At 38.9% G+C, this 23,212-nt stretch overlaps 1 protein-coding gene across 20 annotated transcripts in view; it reads left to right on the forward strand.

Moving 5' to 3' along the window:
• LOC129722531 (CUGBP Elav-like family member 4) overlaps positions 1 to 23,212 on the forward strand; it is an 868,765-nt gene that overhangs the window by 716,204 nt on the left and 129,349 nt on the right. For 14 of the 20 annotated variants that reach the window (XM_055676019.1, XM_055676017.1, XM_055676024.1 and 11 more), the window contains one exon: positions 3,298 to 3,423. The exons of 3 other annotated variants lie outside the window; for them this stretch is intronic. In XM_055676019.1, coding sequence (XP_055531994.1) covers positions 3,298 to 3,423 — 126 coding nt within the window. Of the gene's footprint in view, positions 1 to 3,297; positions 3,424 to 21,735; positions 21,772 to 23,212 lie in introns of all 20 variants that reach the window. 3 more of the 20 variants (XM_055676031.1, XM_055676037.1, XM_055676033.1) reach the window with 1 other exon arrangement.

Here is a 23,212-nt window from a genome sequence, read left to right on the forward strand (position 1 = left end):
CGTAATTAACGAGATTAGATTCGTTGGAAAGGATCCTTATCGAGGACCATAAATTACACGTAATGATCTAAGTTATAGCTAATGGCTATATAATCCGACCGAAGCAGAACATAAAACGTAAACGCTAATTTTTCCCAAATTGCTGACCTTCGACTGTGCAGCCCCAATTCAGCTAAGTAAGTTTTCCAAAAAAAAACTTTGCGTAAAACATCCATGCAATATTTTTGGTATTGCTATTGATCATATTGTTAGTTCTTACTCAATATGCTTCATCAAATATCACCAACAATACTCCCGACAACGTCTCTTTTTCCATGTATTGGAAAGAAAGTTTTGCAGCAGTCCTGTTCATTTTGTCGAAGGCGCTTTCCATTCAAATACATGCCTTTATGCACTTCCGATGAAAGCAAAACAAAGCGACTGATTCTTCTTTGCCAGTCTGTGGCTTTCCTAATAACTAAAGAAAACATCGTTAACCAAAACTCTCACGTGCGACTGGCTGTGAAGTCTTGACGTAGTTCGGCTCTTACCGGACACCAAACTTGCTCTCACCGTCGCTTTTCATCGTTGCCTGGAGTCACTCACGGCTTTGTTCGGAATACATTTCCAAGATTTCCTTTGGTTATGGTACCCGTAGCGTTGTTGTGGCGTGACAAAAAAAACACGTGCCGACGGTTGTTTGCATTGTTCCGTTCTGCGTCGTCGTCATCGCCGTCGACGTTGGCGTCATCTTTTATCGGTTGAAAGGCGCCAAAAATAGGAAAATTATTTTTGATTAGCATAGAAATTTTCCTTGGCAGATTTTCGCTTCCAAGTGCTGTAGCGTTTGCTTGCTTGCGTCTTTAACAAAGCGAAGCGATACATGATGCAAAGAAAAAAAAGCATTTCGTAGACTGCTTCTACTTCAGGAAGAAGACGGCGATGAAATAGATAATGGGCTCTGTGATGGGAGGAGATGGTTTTTACGGGCCTTTGTTCGATCGGCTTCGATGCTTTGGGCGGACAGATATGCTCAAGGACATGTGCTGTTTATTGTTTCATCCGAAACAGGCCGATCGGGTTCAGTTTGGTAATTTACTACTGATATTGTGAAACGTGTGGATAACCAAACCTAATTAGAGATTGATTAGAGTTATTACAACTATCCTATAATCAATTTGTGGATTTAACACAGAAAAATAGATGATAGAATACTTTATTAAATCGTTAGGCACAGATTTTCTCATGTTTTGTTTCATGTTTAGCACAAGATTAAAGAGGTCTGTGTGAACATCAAATGATGCAAATAAAAAAACCTCCCAATATTGTCAATTGTTCTAGCAAATTAGAGAAGACGAGGTCCAGCAGCAAATTAGTAATAAGTATTAGTAAGTCACTGATTCGCCTGTCACTGATTCCTGATTATAATTCTTGTTTACTACCACGTTTTGAATCGTAGAATCTGGTTTCACGTTATTATTGCTATCGAAGCAAACAACCTGAGACCAAACCTTTTTTTAATACGAGATCTATGATCTACAGCACTGCAGGACATGCATTAAGACCATTTTTTACATTTTTACCTAGCATCGATTCGAATATCGATTTCTTATAAGTCTTCCTCTGAGGTAAAAGTAACAACATAAAATCTTCAAGAAAAAGTTAGCTGTTGTTATTTCAATTATACCAACAACTAAATTGCAAGCTATTTTCAATGTATGTACAAAATACTTCCGAACCATTAAAATGCATCTTAACTATGGCCGACTGACCTTCCAAAATTTTTCCCCGTTACCGTTCGAACCGGCTGGCTATCCCTGGCTGACTGACAGAAGTCGACGCACCTACACCCTTCGCATAAGAGTGCCACAGGATACCGAAGATAAATGAAAGAAATCCTCCGGACGTGCCATCCAATCGTTGTTTATGATGGAAACTTCCTGCGGGCTTTCCACGTCCTGTGTGCATCATCGCCAAGAAGCAGAAGAAATTTATCATTTCCCGTTGCCATGTCGTTTCTCCTCCCGAACCGAAACAAACGGTCGAGAGAGGCGGGAGGTGAGGTTTTAATCTACCCAGGGTGCCGTCATCCTTTCACTCACTAGTATCATGCCAAAGTCCCACGACGGATGGTCTTTGGCTCGGTCAGGCCGGCGGACAGGCCGTGTGAGGTTGTCTACTTGCAACGTCTTAATAGATTTACGAGAAAGATTTTGATTTATGATATTATTTTGTTTACGGTAGCAAAGTTTTGCTTTTGATTACAACTTTGTTCACTAGCTGCTGGCCTCGATTTAATATATATACTTGCATCCGTTGGGTGGGTATGTTATACGAAGCAGGAATCATAAATCTTTATTCTCCAAAAATCATGGCAAACAGGAAAGGACACTGACATCGACTGGGAGTGTGGGGAAAAAGTGACGAGATAATTTTACTGCTGTACTCATCTGACGCTGCAGGTGGAAGGTTACCGGAAGCAAATTGCTCCCATCGGACTACTATTCATGGTATTCAGAAACTTAATTTTCTCCCTACTCGGGGCTTAATAAGGTGGACAACGCGTGCAAGAGCTTTGCCACTCACTTCCATATGAAAGAATATAAGTTGTATGTGTTGCTGTTGTAAACCGTTTTTACTTGTTATTTAAATATGAGTGTTGTTTTTTTTATAATCGTTGTGGATTAGCCCGTGTTACAGAGCCCGTATATCGAATTAGATGCTCTCTATAGATGGTACAAGTTCCATTGACTGAAATTTTAGTCATGTTTGTAATTCGCTTAACAAGTTAACTTCGTTTTTCTTTTTATTTTATATCAAATGTTTTTCATGTATTTTTGACAGCATTGATGGCGTAAATGTATTTTTTTTTTCTTTATTCATTCTATTTCGAATAACAATTTCCTAACAAGTGAAGTGTTGTGTTTTATTTTTATTAAACCTCTTTGTCATTTCGTATATCAGATATTCTTCAATTACGAGTTGTAAAAAGCTGTGTTCTGAATGTTTGCAACACTTCCTGATGTTACTAGTTTGCCGATCCTCAATCTAAAATAAAAACAATACAAACACATTAAACTCAAAATCAATTTATTAATTTACTTTTTCTTCTTTTTCTCTTTTCTTTTTATGTGATTCCCATTGTTCTTGCCTTTCCATCACAAAACATTGGAAAACACTTCACAACTCACTCTACACCATGCCATCGTTCTTTTGAACCTCTGTGCCATTGTGTTTGGAAACAACTAAACCAAACCTAAATTCACGCATCAACATTTTCCAATCCATATCCCTAAATCCATTCAAAAACTTACACAGATCGAAAGCTTTTCGTTGGCATGCTTAGCAAGCAGCAGACCGAGGAGGATGTAAGACAGTTGTTTAACGCATTCGGAACCATAGAAGAGTGCACAATACTAAGAGGACCGGACGGAGCCAGCAAAGGTAAGTCTTTGAATGCATTGTTTTTATTTTAATTCTAAATTTGAAAAGTAACTTATTAGTGCGTCGTAACGTAACCGTAAGCTGTTAGTCATCCGAGTGTTGTAGAGTATTCGTTCGTTGTACTGTTTATGCGAAAATGTGTGAAGCGGTGTCGTAATGTGTTTTCTAGAGCGAGATGAAAGCCGTTGATGTTACACCGAAACGGTGCTTGTTGTATGGATAGACCACGAACTTTTTCGATTTACATTGATTGATTTGTTTATTTTGACGTAACGGAACTAACTATCATGAAGAAATGTGCGCCGTAGGAAATATTTGCGAGCTAACTTTGGTTGCTAAAAACAAATTATTTTGCATGTAGCAAAGTTGGTATGATAGGTTTCCTTGAGTCTGTTGTCGATAGCAAGATTTTTTTTCTGCAATTCAAGCAAAGAAATTGTTTTATTGGTTTTTAATGACTGACGTCTTACAAATTACCCCTGGTGATACAATGAGTAAAAACATTTTAATTATGATATTAACAATAGAGTTCTTCATAATTAAGCGCATTTTCTGAAATTCCTTTATTCTTAGCTATGCACAACTTACATGTGTCGAAAAAAAAAAAACAATGAGTGTGTTTATCCAAAATAGTGGGGAATTCCAGGAGTCATCTTTGACAAGCGTATAACAAGTGGGTTCGAATCTTAGTAGAATCAGGTCGTTTGGTTATTAAAGGACTTTTACATGGGCTCATTCTCAAGCTTCACGTAATCTATACAGATTTGAAGGCAGCGTTTGATCGGGTTGACCATAAAATATAATTAAAAAAAATCTTAGGCCTTATTGCATTGCAGAGGTTCGTGGGTTGGCTTAGCTCATACTTATGTGATAGAATTCTACGTGTATAAAGTAATTCCTGCTGTTCGTAACTGCTTTCAAACACCTACGGTGTTCCACACGGTAGCAACTTAGGACCTTTGCTGTTTAAGCTGTTTTTTAATGAGGGTTCCTTACTGCTTATTGTTGGCTGTAAACTAGTATACGCAAACGGTCTTAAGCTGTATTTGATAATACGCTCTATCGACGAGTTTGAAAAAGTTTGCTTACTGGTGCCACAAAAACTGGTTGACAGTTAACATTAGTTAGTGTCAAACGATCACCTCTCCCCGCAAAATGAATCCAATTGTATTCAACTATCGAATTGGTATTCAAGACCTCTCAAGAATTGACCACGTTAGTAACTTAGGAGCTTCGATGTATACTAAACTAATGTTCAATCTACTTCGTACTAATATAATAACTAAAGCGTCGTGGCAACTTGGTTTCGTTTAGAAAATTGCTCGTGACTTCATGAACTCCCATTGCTTGAAGGCGTTGCGTTGTGCTCTCGTTCGGCCACTCCTCGAAAATGCTAGCTTGGTTTGGTGTCCCCAACAACTAGAATTTGCGACTTGAGTGAGTGCAGAAAAGATTCGTGAGGATTGCGTTTTAAGAAATCTTCCATGGCGTGACCCGATTAACCTGCCGCTATATCCTGACCTTTGCCGTCTGATTGATACACTGAAACGGCGCAGAGAAGTTCAACAAGCAGTGTTAGTAGCAAAAGTTCTAAATTCCTAAATTGACTCACCGAAAATCCTTTTTACAGGGTGGCAACGTGAAAGTGATACACTTTATTTATGTCATCAAACTAGACGCTTTTCGAAGTCATTGCAAGCCGCACGCACATAAATGTGTCCAAACTCAAATGCCTTACGGGGTTCAGCTTTCCTAGCATGTATCCCCAGATACTGAAGTCTAGCGGGTTCAAATCCGGTGACGATGCAGGTCATTCAGATGAACTGATGAAGCAAGGCAAATTCTGCTTACACCATTTTTTAAACGATCAATGCCTTATGCGCTGATGCTGAATCCTGTAGCATTTTAGCGCAAGGATGCAAATGGCCTTTGATAACGTGTTGCAAGTTGTTTATTTACACGCACTGTCAATAAATAGCAATGGTAATTTCCTTTTGCTCGATATAGCAAACCATCACAGCTGACGAATTTCCATATCGCTAGACTGCTCTTTTTCCGGCTGGTATATCACATGAGCATTAGGATGAGACAAAAAATGAATGTTAGCTCCCATTCGTGTTACATTTGGGGCCTATAACAACTGTGTAAATTTTCAGATCCATCAATGAAACGATATTTTTGCGCCCGATTTTTAAAGTTTCCATACCATTTAATATGGGAAAATCCACTTTTTCAAAACTTTTATACAGAGATGTTCATTTGGCTTCTGAAAGTATGTCGATACATGATATTTGTAGGACATTTTTCTGGAAAAAACTCTTCTGAAGGCCATAAGGCGCAACGATGTTTGTAGAAAAAGTTTTTCACCCCAAACTGATCGAATGTCTGACAAACGGTTCAACATTGGATTTTTCCAGCAACACTACTGTAGCATGCTGATGTTGCAAAGTTGCTTACGGATGAGAAATAATTTGGCGTGAAATTAGGCTTGAAAGTTTGATTTTTGCTCTTAGTATATTCGAAGAAGCTTTCAACCTTAATTCTACGCGATATTATTTCTTATCGCGTGGTTGAATTTGCAACAGCAGCATGCGGCAGCAGTATTACTAGAAAAATTCAATGTTAAGCCGTTCGTCAGAGATTTAATCACTTTGGGGTGAATAACTTTTTTCTACAAACATCGTAGTACCTTATGGTCTTCAGAAGAGTTTTTCTCAGAAAAATTTCCCACAAATATCATGTATTGATATATTTTTAAGAGCCAACTGGACATCTTTGGATCATAAGTTTTGAAAAACTGGATTTTCCCATTCAAAATCGTATGGAAACTTTAAAAATCGGGCAGAAAAATATAGTTCTACCGATCGATCTGAAAATTCAAACATTTGTTGTAGAACCCATACGAAACAGGATAAGTGCATGGGAGCGAAAAAATAACACTTTGCCTTTTTCTCATATAATCGTGTCCCTGTCTAATGAGCCTTTTCGCTCCATAAACACGTACATTTTGCTTGTTCAAAATTGCCTCCATAGTAAACAACTCTTCGTTCGAAAAATTAATATTGTGACCTGCGTGGGTCTTCGGTAACCGAGATCTAGCAAACCTGTCGATAAAGTTTTTACGAGTTATTCTGTGAACTTTCTGCTTCTTAAAAGCTGAATATCCAAGGTCTTTTTTGATAACATCTTGCATTGAAGTGTGGCTCACGTTCATTTCACACGCCATTTCTCTTGTCGAACGGGCTGGATTTTTCCGGAGACGTTCCTTCACTGCTTTAATGACCACTGAAGTCCAGGTTTTTTTCTTGGGAACAACCGTACCTGTATCCTTGAAACGTTGGATGGTCATGTAGACGAATAATCTGCTTAAATTCAGATGTGACAGCTTCCTCCTGATCTCGATGTTAGTCAATTCTTGCTGGTGCCAAACCCTTATTTGTTGTCTATTTGAATCCATTACAATTTTCTTGAGAGCGGATTTAAAAATTGACTGTATTTATTCCGAATAAACAGTAAATACGTCACTCTTTCAAAACATGCTCAGATGTTTGTCAGGCTGTGACAGAAAAACAACAAAGGGCACTCGAATACGTGGATCACTTGTATGTTTCCACCCTGTAAATTGTATTTCCGGGCCTCACAAGGTCAACGTGGATTGCCACAGCCTAGCTTTTACCGCACTAAATTCGGATTTAATCATCTACGCTGCAACTACCTTTCCGCCGCACTAACTACAGTGCTAACGGTGCCATCATTGGTATTCAGCGAGCTTTCAACCGAGTTTCATCTGCCTTTGATTTTCATCTATCGCATCGAGTTTTACGCTCAAAATTCATTTCTCTGTTTCGTAGTGTTTTATATTATTAACCATTAGGACTAGCTATTTATGTCTGTTGGTAGTTGCTTATAAATAAATAAATAAATAATGACCCGTTAGTTTACTGCATTCGATCATTCTCCAATGTGGAAGATCTTTTTGATTTCGGCAACCATAACACAAATTCGCAAAGAAAATTCGTCGTAGTTTTTAGTTACATTGACAAGTGCATATTAATATATACTATTTTTGTCTGGTGAATTTTCAACAAATAAAGAACAAAGAATAAGTCCTTCTTACAGAGTGTTCAATAATATACTTGAATATACTTCAAAAATGTGTTTAAAAATGAATGTACAAGAAATTCTTTTCTGAGTCAATTTTTATTGAGGTAATATTTATTAAGAACCTTTACTATATATAAGCTGGGAGCATCAATCGACATCATATCCCAGATCTTGGAAATGAGCTTCTTAAATTATGGTCCGAGGTACTGTAAGGCCGCAAAGTCTTATCAAGCAAATCAGTCAAATTTTTCGACGCCATGTTGCGGCAATATTCGTCGTTTGAGCCAGTCCTGTTTAACGACGTAATGGTCCTTCCTTTAGAGGTCCAGAAGTGTCGGGGCCACAACCTATTCAAAAATCTCGGCCTTATTTAACGCGGTGTTCAATTCCACGTATTTTTTGATACACACCAGGGGGAACCGTACTCAGGGTTCCTCAAACCATCATCGACGCGGCGCTCTGGAACCGCGGGATGAGGGGATGCTGGCCAACATCAGCGCCCACAGCCAATCTATGGGCATTGTGCGGCTATTGCAAGACTAGCCTTTCGGCCGCTTCTAAACTGTTTGAAATAATCGTGAGTACGTTTGTTTTATCTCGTGTTAAAAACTACATTTCTACTGGCCAGCATGGATTTATGCCCGGCCGGTCCGTTAACACCAATATTTTTTAATTCACATCGACATGCATCTCCAACATAAAACGAAAAGCTCAAGTTGATGCAATTTACACGGACCTGAAAGCTGCGTTTGACAAAATTGATCATGGTATACTGCTTGAGAAAATTTCGCGACTCGGTGCTTCTCGGAAATTTATTGCATAGTTGAGCTCCTATCTACGCGGTAGAGTACTGCGCGTAAAAGTTGAAACTTGCTGTTCATCTCATTTACGAATAACTCAGGTGTCCCACAGGGAAGCAATATGGGCCCCCTCCCATTTACATTGTTTTTTAATGATGTGACCTTGCTGTTAGGTACTGGTGTAAAACTGATATTTGCTGACGACCTGAAACTATACCTCAAAGTACGTACCGTTGATGATTATTGCCGTTTGCAAAAGCTCTTGGACTTATTTGTAGGCTGATGCCGTAAAAATTGGTTATTTCTCAGTGTCTCCAAATGCCGCGTTATAACTTTTCATCGCAAGCTGAATCCAATAGTTTTCGACTATCATATCAACGACCAGGAACTTGAGAGAGTGGATCACATTAACGACCTTGGAGTTTTATTGGACTCGAAACTCTCTTTTAATTTGCATCGCTCGAACATCATTGCTAAAGCCACACGCCAGCTTGGCTTCATCTCCAAAATAGCTCGATTTCAACGACCCTTACTGCTTAAAAGCATTGTATTGCTCATTGGTACGGCCCATACTCGAATACGCGAGCATGGTTTGGTGCCCTAATCAACTGGTATGGACTATTCGTATTGAACGTGTGCAGAAGAGGTTCATCCGTTTTGCATTGAGAAACTTGCCTTGGCGGGACCCGATTAACCTGCCTCCTTATCCTGATCGCTGTCGTCTGCTTGGACTCGACACTCTTGATCGACGCAGGAAAATTGAGCAAGCGCTTTTTGTTGCTAAAATTATTAATGGTGAAATTGACTCCCCGAAACTTTTGTCACTGTTAAACTTTCGTGCTTCGCAACGCAGCCTACGATCCACTGGTTTGCTACAACCTAGTTTTCATCGCACTGCGTTTGGATACAACGAGCCTCTAGCCTCCTGCATTCGTACATTCCTTAAGGTGGAAGACCTTCACGAGTTTGGTGTGCCGTCATATAAGTTTAGGCAACAACTTGTTAAGTGTAGATTATTTTAAACTATTGTGACCATCATTTATGTAAACCTAGGTTAGATGAATTATATGCAAATACAAATACAGAGTGTAAAGGTAAAGTGGGCTATATATGTAATTTTACGAGGATGCGAAAAATAAACAAGAACAGAAGGTGTGACTCAGGCTTTTCCTCATCCAGGCGGACTCGAACCCGCAATATGCGATGTCTATGGACTGGCGATTTGACCAATTAAACTACTGGAAAAATAATCTCTCCTAAGAAAACTATCGATCACCTACTACTATTGAATCCCGTTGCAAGCACGCTCCGATCAGCCACACACACGCTGCCTTGTAAGAGTTATTTTTGTATCTGAGATTCTCCCTCTCTCTCTTCCCATATGTACCGGTGAGTATCAACGAGATAATTTTAGTTGGTGGCAAAACTTACACTGAAACGCATCTAACGGAGGAGCTCCGTCAGGCTGAGATAACTTTACGAACTAATAACATTTTTTTTCTTATGACTCACAAATTAAGTTTAGTAAAGTGGCCAATGCATGCAATTTAACAAGAACGCGAAATATGAACAGCGACAGAAGGTGGTCCCCGTGGTTCTGTGGTTAGCAATGTCGATCGGCTAGCTCTCCCACACGGTTGTGGTGATGGGTTCGATTCCCGATCAGGTTTAGGATCTTTACAAGCTGAAAATCTTCTCGACTCAGCACTGGAGCACGGTGTACCGTTGTAACTTATCCTACAACATGCAAAATATGTCAAAAACAATCGATAACGAATTCTCTCATTTCATATGGTTGATCGAGACCGATATTAGCCCCACAAGCTAGCGTGCGATACTGTTGTTGTTGTTGTTGACAGAAGGTGTGATTAAGACTTCTGCGGCGGTGTATGCAAATATGTCGGCTGCAAAGGCGCACAGGGTTATAATATATTGCTATAATTGACATTTTAATCACTATTTAACCCTCTAGTGCCCAAGATGATTTCTAGACGGGCTTCGGTAAAATCAATATAAAACATTATAAACACTAGAGGGTTAATTATTCGCACGAAAACTACAAAATAAACCACTGTGCAGAGGAACGTTTGGTGAGGTCGTCTCTCCAGGGTATTGTAATCATTTTAGGTTATTTCTCAAAAACCAGAAGTCACTATCATGGATTAAAAAATAGAATCTTGACTCGATTTCCGGCCTATGGGCATCATCCTGGTTCCGGAAATATTGAGTGATATTTGGTCATTTAAGGGCTGTATTCTTGAAACCGGGAAAAGCCATCTTGGATTTCCGCCAACACAAAGTAGTAAAGTAGTCATTCCAAATTTCACAATGATGCCAGGAGTTGATTCCCGGTTTTCAGCAGCATCCGGGCTACAAGAACAGTCATATTGAATGATATTAATTAACGTTGTTTTTTTTTTCAAAAACCGGCCGTTTTACATTTCAGAATAACGACCGGAATTAATTTGTGGTTTCGAAAATCCCATATTCCTGGCTAAATTTGGCTATTTTAAGCTGTATTCCAGACGCCAGAAGTTGTCATTTTAGAGTTCAAAATGACTTTTGGAGCTGCTTCGAAGAATCATTCCGTTCCCGGAAATTTTCATATTGGATGGTGTTCAACCATTTGTGGTTGATTTCCAAAAAGCAAAAGTCACCTTATTGGATTTTAAAATGGTGTCTAGGGCTAGGTTCTGGCCATCATCCCGGTTCGGATTTGGTCGTATTGAATGGTGTTTGTCCGTTTTACAGTCGAATACATCTTAAAAACGAAGGAAACAATATCAATAAGATCAACTGCGTTAGAGAATTTAATGTTTGTATGATCTGTAATAAATATTTTTGAGCGCCCTAATGAAATACTGTCGGTAAAATTCTAAAATACAACAAGATTCATTTTATTAATCTTACTATACTGTACGATCAATACAATTGAATCAAACATCAATCATGGCAATGTTGCAAAAATATAGCCAATTGATAAAATATTTTATTGTGAACATCTTTATAAATAAGAGAAAAGCATTACAAAAATTAGTCTCTGGAACAGGTGAATTGTATCCTTGTAGAAGAGCACTCGTATATTATGAAACATAGCCAAACTTCGTTCGACAAACAGCGAACCAATTAGGCACACTGTTGTTCACTACAACTGGTATAATTCTAACTGTCCGGCTGTCAGTTGTAATAAAATGAAGAACCTCACATTTTCTAACATAGCCTCCCCCCAACCCGACTGCGGAGTACATCAAAGCGGCAAACCGTTAAAGTCGAATAAAACAAATCAACATTCTCCCGTTTCACATGCCCAGAGGGAATTTTTAATTAGTTTCATTTTCGAAACGAAACCACAGCCGAGCAATCGTTGAAACGTAACTTGGAGCTTGAAGTTTAGTACTTCCATGTCCTTTTAACGAATTCACCGAAACACCCAAAAAATAGCCAGTATAATACGTTCAACAAAAAACTTCCGTAGCAAAGGTCCCTCGTACACAGCAGGACGTGGACAGAGATCCCCAAAGCGCGTGTAAAATGCAACCAAAAGCCATTTTGGCTGGCCACTTGGCGTAAGAAAAGCACATTCTCATGGCCAATGCCAGAAAAGGAGAGAGAGAGAGGGAGAAAATCCTCTTACAAGCGAATAGGTGAATAAAAGCACCCAGGAATACCTTTCCGGCTGGATTTGGGATTTGCTCGGTATGGTTTGAACCGACAGGACACAAAAAGCCTTCCATGCTAAAACAAATCCACATCAACACAAACGGGAATGGACAGCTCGCTACTACAAATGAAGCTGAGAATGGCCGGGTGAGAATGAGCAAGCAGGAGCACCTTCGATGCGGAAGCGTAGGATAGGAAGTCCAAAGATGGAAAAAAACGGTTCGCTCCAAGTGACTGCTTGACGGATGGACAAATGGTATGAAGTAATTGAAAACGGTCTGCTGGCTTTTTCTGAGCACTCCAACACGCGAGCAAAGAAAAATTGCACCAAATGAATGAGAATTCTTTAGCCGGCTGGAAGCGGTTTTCAGGGTGTCAGACCAAATGCTAGGGGATTGTAGTGCATAGCAGAGAAAGCGAATGGTATTTTTCCTCGATACTGTGCAACCCTAGGGTTGTCTGCAACACGTTTGATAGCCACGCTACGGCACTTGCCCCAGCTTGATGCGGAGCATGTGAAATCCGTTTAAGAAGTTTACTTGTTGGTAATTAATCTGCCAGAGAAGAACTTACTGCTAACTGGCCAATGCCAAGGAATCTATTTGTGGCAGCTTTGGTCTTCTAAATAATTCACCATTGTTACGTTGAATAAGTGAATTGTTTCAATTGGTTCACTGGTAACAAGAAGTGTAAAACTATAAACACTAAACACCTCATTATAAATTCATTTCAGGATTATAATCGACTAAGCAATTTAATTTTTTACGTTTTTCACATCACAAAAGGCAAAATTAAAAAGAACAAAATGACTCGCAATCATTATTCTGAATTCGAACGAAATCAAGCATCAACGAAGCAATGCTTTCCTCATTTAAGTTCACTGCTAGGTACCGTTAGGAAATTTGTTCACTTTGACAGCTCCAATTAAAAACTAATTTCACAAGCTTCGATGAAATTTTAATTATGATCCGTCCCGAGCAGGATCACCAACTTATTCCACCATTATAGCCGGCAGTATCGACGGTACAAGGCAGAAAGCGACAAACTTAACTGTGGTTGGTGGCCCGAAAGCGACAAAATCACGTTTCTCTCGTTATTTCTACAACGACGACGACAACGCCAACGAGGCAAAGGTAGCTGTTTTTGGCTGACTTGACATCGATGCTTCTTCTTACTAGTTATTTCCTTTCAAAAGGATAAGTTTTAATCCGATCTAAGAAGAATGCTCCCAACTCCCGGTCCTGAACAGCACTCGGATCATCCGCGCTACAATCGGGTGCGTCACTCTCTTCGGTTTGACAAAAAAGGACAAGAGAAGAAAAAACTTCCTACTGAAGGCACTAGATAAAGCTGTCGTGTCGGTTTTTATCGGCTCAAATTACAGCACCATCGACCGAAATGAATTGCTTTATTATCGAAAAGCACTAGCTGTGAACCCTTCTTCTAACCAAGGCTGGCTTGCTGCTGGGTGGAATATTGGGGAAATCTCCTAGTGGTGAAAAACATGCTACGGACAAAAAGCAACGACTAGTGCGATAAGATAAGGACAACGATGGCTGCTACCGGCGGACCGGCGGAATCTTTTGTCTTACCAAGGGCTATCTGTTGCTTCGCAAACTGCTTACTAATAAATGAGTGTGCGTGAGCCTCGGGAAAATTTTCCAGCAAATTTTAAGATTGAATGAAAACCGTCGTTGCCAATGGTGAATATATTTTTCTGTTGAAGGATACCAGTCACTTTCGTGATAACCGAATACATAATATAGTAGCTTACGGGGGAAACCTCGAGCAAACGAACGTTTGTTGGATGAATTTGGTTATTCATCTTGTTTAAGTGCATTGAACCATCTTGAGTATTTGAGTTATCCGAAAAAGAATTACATGGTCTGGTGCGAATCTTGAGTTTTCCAAACAGAAAATAATTTAAAAGTTTTATATCACCTGGTTTTTATTTTTGAATCAACTTAAAATTAGTTTAATAGTTTCAGAACAAGTTCATAATATTTTTGTCACATTGGGAAGATCCCTTTCTACAAATTTGAAAAGCATGCATAGAAAAATCTATTGTACAAGAGGCCCTATCTTAATCTACCGCAAACGATTCGTTACTTCTGCAATCACATGATTATTACGACTGATTAGGGCTGCGCCTAAACTGTTCAATAAAAGCGAAAGGTTGTACAGTTACAAAATATTCTCCCCTTTTTGTAAACCACACAATGACAGATTGTAATTATCCAAAACAAACGAATAAAACAGGCATAGGGCAGGGTTGATATTTGTTGACACTCTTGAGTGAAAGTGAAAAAAAGCATCCATAAACGTTATTTTTTTACAATCCTTTCAGAGTTCTCCCTTCCCGCTTTTTGCATGGAAGTGAACTGTCAAAAAACCTCATTATATTTCATGCGATGAAAGCAAGACAACAGAATCAGTTTATCAGTTAACGAAGATTGTCAAGGCATCGGTCAGTGTCAGTGAAAAAGTGTTTCGGTAAGGTTCATTTTGGTTAAGTGGACTGTTTGTTTTTCTTTTTCGCTTTGAAGTGAAGATCATTTGGTTGGATTTGTCGTCAAATTTTATTCCGTAACCGTGAACGATGAGCGCGATCTATTTCATCTGAGTATAACAGCACGTTACTAGGACGAAAATCTAGTGTATCTGAAAGAGTGCTGCGATCATTGGAAGTGAAAATTGAAAATGATTGGCTGTAATTTTCGAAGAATTTTGCTGGGGAAAATGACTTTTATCAGCACTGGGCATAGGTACTACACTACACAAGTGTGTATATTTTATTTGTTACATACCTTTCGTGCACACAAACATGTAAACATGTACATAAGAACGAAACCGAAAATTAAAATTGGTACTTTCTCTTAGACATCGTATATAGAAAAAGCGGTAATTTTAAAAATTTTCTATAAGTGCTTCGAAAATTTTCACTCCCGCATATCCGGAATGCCAGCTGCAAGATTCAACCAGGCAGAAACAATGGAATCTGTTCGAAAGGATAAATAAACTGAGATTTCAATATTTACCTTCAAAGTATATTACATGTACGTTCTTGCAAGGATCAAGCCTTTCCTAGCCTCCAATCCAACGTGGAAATGGTAAAATGCATCCTGCATACAACCTGTATGTCGGCCGGTTGGCATCGTTCAGCCAGTGTTAGAGCGCCTGGCAGTCACAGTACCTGCCGGTGTTGCTATGCTGTATGCGTGAGTGTTATTCTGCCGGATCTTACAAGACGCTGTTGTAACTGTTGGAGTTGGAGTCTTGCTCCGTTCGCTTCGTCCAGCAACGAACGTTACTTCAAAGCGTGGAATAACAGAAATTTAATTATATTTTGTGTTTTTGAAAGGTATCGACAGAGTAATCTTGTAAGATTGTAAGTGGTATGAAGTTCGTAGTATGTGGCTGCCTCAAGGTGGTTGTACAGAAAAAGGCCATTCGGATAACACCGGAAGGAGGTGTAAGGCCTCCCGCATTCTGAACGGTTTGTCTGTAACAAGACGAAAATTGTTTTGTGGCATGGAGGCGGGGCGCAGATGGTGAAATATGACGCGAGCTTCCGGTGCAGCAGAGAGGAAATTATGATTGCTATTTCATGCCATCCACTTTGGAAAATGGCTAGGAGGAGCTCCGAAGGTCGGTAAGAGGAAGAGTGATATGGATTTATAAGGACCTATTTAATTTATATCCAGTCATCATTTTCTCGAATGCCTGACTCTGGCAGAGCGCCAATGGATGGGGTAGTGTCTTTTTTTGTGGATTTTTCAGCTTGTTTAAATTTGGGATTAGTTTTTAGTTGCCAACTGTGGGCGCGTCTGGAATTGCGAAGGCGGAAATCAATTTCTTCTATCTCATAAAAAATACATCGATAGATAGATTCATAGTAGAACGTACTAGATAGTGTAGAAGCCAGGTCCTATCCAAAAGCAGCTGCCGCTTTGAATTAGATTGTAATTTCTCAACAAAAGATTATTGGACACAGTTCATGGGCAGCCATTGGACTTGACGAATAATAACAACTCACTTTCGGCCAAATATGTCACAACAGCACGACTTCGTACTCAGTTTCCAACACATTTTCAGAGGGGTAAATCAAGTCAATTCATCTTTTCCCATCTCATTGAATTATATATGTAATCTTTCAATTTGAGTAGCTACTCACCCTTCTACCCAGCGTTTAGCTTTCTTGCTGGATGCTAGATCAATGCTAACGCGATATCTGCTCAAAGATGTCGTAAATTATGTATTTACAAAAGTAATCTCCATTTAAATGACTTCAATCAAATTGGCAATGGCATCGACTTAAAACTGACTCGACGCAGAATCCTCCAGTCAGAAGCGAATACGGAGAGAGCGAAGAAAAAATAGGGGATGCTTTCTCGAGATCCCAACTCACGACGCCATTGCCACATGGTCTTAGCAGTCAAGAAGCCCAAACTCGACAAGATGGAGCACATTTTATAACTCACTTTACCATTTCCAAACGGTCGAGTGTACCAGTGTACCCAGTAGAGTAAGGATTGGACCAATGTTCGCAATTTTGAAAGGCACAACTTAATGTATTTTTTTTCTTCTTCATCTTTTTAAGGTGCATGGCTGTATTTATCAGTCTATGACCGATTTAATAACACAATCAATGTATAATTTATTCCCGTTTATGTAAAAGCAACACTAATCAGAAATCGTCCTTTTCTTTGTAGCAACACGACATTCCATAAAGATGAGAAGAGATAGAGCGATAAAATTGACTCGAATAAAAACTAAATAAAACGTCAGGTTCACCAACCGCAAACAAATAGGTGGAGACGCAATGTGAAAGAAACCTGAGTCGGAATCATCAGAAAAGTTTCCTTCAACTAACTCATTATTTCAAAGAGGCGAGAGTTGACTGCTTGAGGCGAAAATACGTTCTGTGTGATTTTTTCCTGTTCGAGTACCGGTACCAAATCTTATCATCCTATCGGCTTGGGTCTGGAAAAGTCTCTTTTTTACCAATCCTTCAAGATCCTTCGCCACGGAACTGGGCCGGAGGTGATTCGAGCTTGCTCCTACGCTTGCCACTTTAATTCGTTTTTGTCCCATTTGAAGAGACTCCTCTTTTGATCCTTTTGTCTTACTTTGGTTCGTTATCCAACTTTTTTGCTCGCTGTCCAGAGATTTCTATCAAGAGCAGCAGTTTTTTGCTCTGGTCGGGTTTGATGTGGAAAAATGGCCAGAAATGGACTCCGGTACGATACAAGTAATAAGCGCCAGGGATGAAAGCACCACTTCGAACATGACAATCAGAAGACTGCAAATGAGCTCATTTTTATCGCACGAACCGACTGCTGCTAAGATAAAGAAGAGTGAGGATTGTTACGTTGGCGAAAGTTGAAATTTTTCTGTTTTTCTTTCTCTGTTTTGAGAGCGTTTTTTTTTTCCTTTTTTGCGTGATTGTTTCGACTTTACTTGGTTCGCCTTTAGTTGGCTTGAGGGGATTTGGAGTGCTAAAAGAAAGAAAAAGGGGGAAGCAAGCTATTTACAGCGTGCTGCAACAGCGAACTTAAAATTAACGATGCTTTGTATTGCCATGGAATACTAGGTAGGATAGAATCACGGTGGGGCAGATTATTCCTCGCTTGCCGGAGATTAAATAAAAATTTTCACGCCGGCTTTGAAGTTTTTAATGATTCATCAAAGTCTGAAAATCTCAAAAAGGGCCAAATTAATGTATTAATTTTCTAGTAAATGAATCAGATTTGAAGCAACAAAATAAATTGATGTTATTAGCAAGAACACATGCTTCCTCTTTCCTAGGTCGATCTAAAGTTTTTTGAATAAAATCGTCACCGTCGGTAAAAATTGAAAATTACATACCATTAATTCTTCTGAAGAATATTGCACCAATTGACACCAAGTTCCTAACGAGAAGTGCTCGACACAAGGTTACCATACTTATAGAAAAACATAGTATGTAGTTAGCGAAAGTGATAGTTATCATCGTATTGTAATTGTCATACAAAAATGTTCGTGATTGGGGTTGACAAAATTTTGCCAATAAAAATAGGTTAGAAATAAAGATTACAAACAAATTTTTGTTTTAAGTCATCAGAGCACTAACGACTCCATAATAAAATCCCCAAGAAAATTACGTTACATACAGGGTGTAAGGTAGCTCACTTAAAATCCTTTAAGGGGTGATAGAGGACCCTATTTGATGAAAAAATCCTTCTACGCATATGGTCAAAATTCAACTACTGCAGAGTTATTCACTTTTTCAGTTTTCAGTTATGTTTGCCTTTAATGAGGTCTTACACAAGAAGTGTGACAGCTAGCTCAATTCTGTTGGTTTCGTTAGAAAGCTGAGAAAATTTCGTAATCAAAAATGTCTTAAAAACGTCCAACTAGAGAAAATAAGAATCACTTGGAAAGGAACAAATGTAAAATCAAATGTTTTCAAATAATTATAAGTGAGCTACCTAAAACCCTGTATACACTTCTTCCCTTGTAGGAGCTTATGACCACTGCTACCATTAGTTAGATATATTGCTAGATATACTGTTGACCCCTGTATACACTTACATAAGTAATAAAAATACACAGTTTTTCGAACTGAATCAAATGGTACGTCACATTCGGTTCGTTAGACCTTATTCGGAAATAAGGTTTCCGTTTTGTTTGCTACACATTCTACGGGAAAGGCAAAAATGCACTAACGGAAAATTTTGGCAAATTTGACTGTTGGAATACACATTCAAATTCAATGGATTCATTTAAAAAAAAAAAAACAACCAACAATAGCAGAAAAGGGTGAGTTGCTTTATCATCAGCTCATTTATCGCAACCTAAAACCTGCGATGACCCATTTTCCGAAACAATTTGCTAGTGAAATGATAGTTTCAATATCATATGACCAGAAAGATCCGAAAAGAACTAACACGACAAACAACATAGCATATATGAAGCACATAAAAGTGCTCCGTCAGCAGCAGCAGGATAGAAAGTAATCAACAAAGTGTTACTCTGTTGAAAATTTTCTTCTCATATACCAAAGACGATACAACTATTTCTCGGCCCTTAAAAACTTTTTATCGTTTCTCATGTCTCGTATTTTTCTTTTCAAAGAAGCATTCATACTACAATGTATGCGAAATTTCTTCACACAAACTTTGACACCGCTACGGGCGGAAATGGAAAGCCATCAGTAGCCGCAGGGCAACACTACTTGCCGGCTACCCTTAATCCAAGCAGGACTGGTCGGTGTCGTCAAAAACTCGTAAAACCCAGAAACAAGTTTGTAACGGCTAACCGCCGAAATTGTTTGTCCCATTGGTCTGTCGCTGATTCGCTATCGTAACTTCGCTTCTAGTCTTCGGAACAAGGCAAAGAAATTACTGCCCTAATGCAACGGCTGCAAACAATGAAGTTTCCTTCGCTCGGAAGAGAACGTATCTCCAAAGGATATAATCAATACTTCAACTTTTACACACTTCGACACGCTGCTAAAACCGCATACACACAGACAAACAGAGCACTCTCACGGGGAGAACATTCTTTCCAATCAACTTTTCCTCACGAGGATCATCAGCTTGAAAACATTATGTCACTATTGTCTCGCCGAAAGATGAAGAAAAACTTCGATGGCGAAAGAAAAAGTGTCCTAAGAAAAGAAAAGTTTCCCTTCTCCTGGTATATTGTCCTGGTACATCCCATCCCCCACTAGCGGTTGATCCCGTGGCAGCTCAGAGTTCAAATATCTGATATCGAACGCCCCGGACAATGTGGTGGTCTACGGCTGGCTTTCACCCCGAGAGATGAGCTGTAATAAAATATATTTACTGACATATTCGCATAAATAAAATGATGTTTCCGATAGGATACGGGTACGAGGCAGGGGATCTCTGTTGACAACGACCGAAGATGGTAAACTTTTTTCTTAATACACTACACTATTACTATTAGAAGATAACTTTCCGGTCCCCCGTTGTGGTGTTTTACCTTTCCTGCCGAGAAGAGGGCATTTCTTCGCGTCGAATTTTCGCTTTTACATTTCGCATCGTAGAGTAATGTCAGTCGATATCAAATTTTGATAAATAGGCAAATATATGTGTATGTGTGCGAGTTCAATACATCATATTTGTTTCAATTACCAAAGTCATGAACTTTTATCACTGGTTCCTTTTTCGACTGTAATGTAGAATTGAATTGTAGAGTTGTGTAGAACTGCTATTAAAAGTAAAATAAACAGTGCGGGCAAATGTAAAATTATTTTTTTCCATATTACACAAGTAATTGCTTTTTTAATTCACGAGCATTTTATATCAATCGACCAGAGGTTCTCATATCGAATATTTTTAGACCATTCGAATGTCAGCATATCCAATTTGGAAAATACCAAACATTGTCTAAATCATCGATACAAACAATCATTGCCTTAACTACGTACAGAAAATGATCTGGCAACTTGTGTTTGCCGTATTGCACTCACTTCAGGCGGTGCACTACAGAGAGTGGATCAGAGCGGATCCGCTCACTAAAGTGGACTAGTTCTTTTAAACCGCTCACTCGTTCGTTTCGTTCCAATTTTTCTACCGTATCGAGTGCCGTTTTGTTCGTGGGTGAACAGTAGCAAATTATCTTGGTTTTCGCTCTCGTTCAATCCGATCAGATCGACTTTTGTTCACTCAATTTTCGAATACTCTCAAAAAAGCTGCTAGCTGGCATCTCTATCTCATTTGCTTTGCTTCATCACAGTTAACATCGCAGCGGATCCACGATTTGCGGGCCCCATTGACAGATTCTCTGTTATGCTTATGAAAAGTGGCGGTGATATGCTATCTCGTTTACACACACGCTGAGATGTTAGCCTTTGAAACATAACGGGATGCCAGCTAGCTGCAAAAAAGCAAAGCCTTGGTGCTACATTCCGATTGGGAACTTGACCTTCTGTTTGTTATACTTAGATTTCGCAGCCAACTGTTTAGTTTACAAGACAATTCTCGCGTAATTTTTCAAAAGGACCTATCTAATATTGAGAGGCTCTCTTTGTTTACTTTCTCTTTGATCAATAACTATGTTATATTTTCCATATTTTAACACTCAATGCATAGTAAGCAAGACAGTATAACAATCTCTCGATTAAGGTGAAGAAAGCTTGGAAGATATTTATGATGACGACGTAATTAACGAAACAAAGTGAGAGAGGAGAGAATCTCTCATTGTTACTTAGGTCCTTTTGAAAAATTACGCGAGAATTACGGGGCTAGCGCTACGATCCTACTGACACTAACAGTCTCTCCCGAGCCGAGACTCGAACCTACGACGACTGGCTTGTCAGGCCAGCATCGTACCTCGAGACCATCTGGAAGATTACTCACCTCGCCTACTCTCACGATGAGTAAATCAACGAATAGACCACACACAGCAAACAGGTCGTGGCAAGTTGCAAGAGCATGATTGTATGAAGAACCGCGGAGTTGGTATATGTTAAACAATTTTTGTTTGCTGTACAAAATTTTGATGATGCCATTCAATCATTCGAGAATAACTATATCTACCAAAGATAATGTTTGAGCATAGGGTCGAACTTTTCGTTATAGATTTCTGAACATCCTAGCTTTAAACTAGAGTCTCTGGTTAAATTTAGCATTAGGTTGACTATGCGGTTTTTATGCACTGTTAAACGTTATTTAAAATTAATTTAGCCCACTACTCTATATGAAACAGTAACATTTTATTCTTTTATTTATTTTTGCAGGTAAGAAAAGTCATGAAAAATATCTACCTGGATTAAGTAAGTATAACAAAAGTTTTGCTCTTGTTGTTATTTGAATTATGTAAAAATAGCAACATCACGCTAGCTTTGTTATTCTGTTTTATTAATCAGTACTAGCTGACCCGAGGAACTTCGACCCGCCCATTTTTTTCATTGTTAAAATAATTTTGAACATTCAAAATTGATTGATTCCTTGCAATTTGTTTAAAGTCTGCAAATGCATGACGAATCGAATATTGGATACGATCAAAGTCAAGAGATAAATCGTTTGAAATGATTGGTTTTGGTTTATGGAATGATAACATCTTGCCTTTTGGCTCTTGTACATCGCCTTGTTTCTGGAAATATCCATATTGAGTAGTATTCGGCTGTTTTTCAGATACCGAATGTCGCTATCTTAGTATTCAAAATGGTATTGTATCGATATTAGGCATCTGTGCATCATCACGATTACGGAAATATTCATATTGGGTTGTATTTGGTCATTTTGGTCACATAGAAACCGGAAGTCGTCATCTTGGTCTTCAAAATGGCATGTAATTATGGTTCCGGATATATTTATATTAGATGGTATTTGGTCAATTCGGCTGTTTTCCAGATACCGTAAGTCACCCTCGTAAAATTCAAAATGGTGTCTGTGATCGATTTTTAGCTTCTGTGCATCATTTTGGTTCCAAATATTGGGTGAAAATTGGAGGAACATGGATCGCTGAAGGTTTTTTTGGCTGCAGAGTATTATTAGGGATAAGTAAGTCGTTCATATAAACCGGCGCACGAAAATGAAGCACGATTTTCCGAGCGCCCCAAAATGATCGTTCACCCAAACCTGAAGTTTGCCGGAACATCACGATTCTCGTGTATATGAGATACATATATTCAATTCAATGTCTGTCAATGTTTTCGCAGTACAACTGTTGCGTTATGCATTTCACACATTTATTGTGCGATTTCAGTGCAAAATTTGTGCGAATCTGGAAGACACATTGATTGTACAAGACTTGAACTTTTGCGTGTGAAATTTGCGATCTGACTTTTGCAAAAGACGTTTGGAGCGATTTCATTGCAAATGGCATTGGATTCCGAATTCAACAAAACAATTCCACGCGCACAAGTTGTCTGAAACAGATACTGAGAAAAAGTTATCACCAGTTCAAAAAACATAGTTTTGCGAACAGCTTAATACTCACTATATTTGCGTTCACGACATCTTCAAATATATCTTGATCAATAGCCAAAATACCTGAACACTTCACCTTACTCTAAACATCCGAAAAGCAATCACGAAAATTCATTATTTTTCTATCTTCCAGAGTAGAGTCCCCCTTTTAACTTTTTTCTTCTTTTTATTTCTCCTCATAAAATGTTTACAAATTTAAAACTAAATGTGAAGCAAATCCACTTATATCTAAAATAAATGTGGAAATGCTTCATCGACTATCCACTCGAAAAAAGTGCAATT

The sequence above is a fragment of the Wyeomyia smithii genome, chromosome 2 (genome assembly GCF_029784165.1).
Source record: "Wyeomyia smithii strain HCP4-BCI-WySm-NY-G18 chromosome 2, ASM2978416v1, whole genome shotgun sequence".
Lineage (NCBI taxonomy): Eukaryota > Metazoa > Arthropoda > Insecta > Diptera > Culicidae > Wyeomyia > Wyeomyia smithii.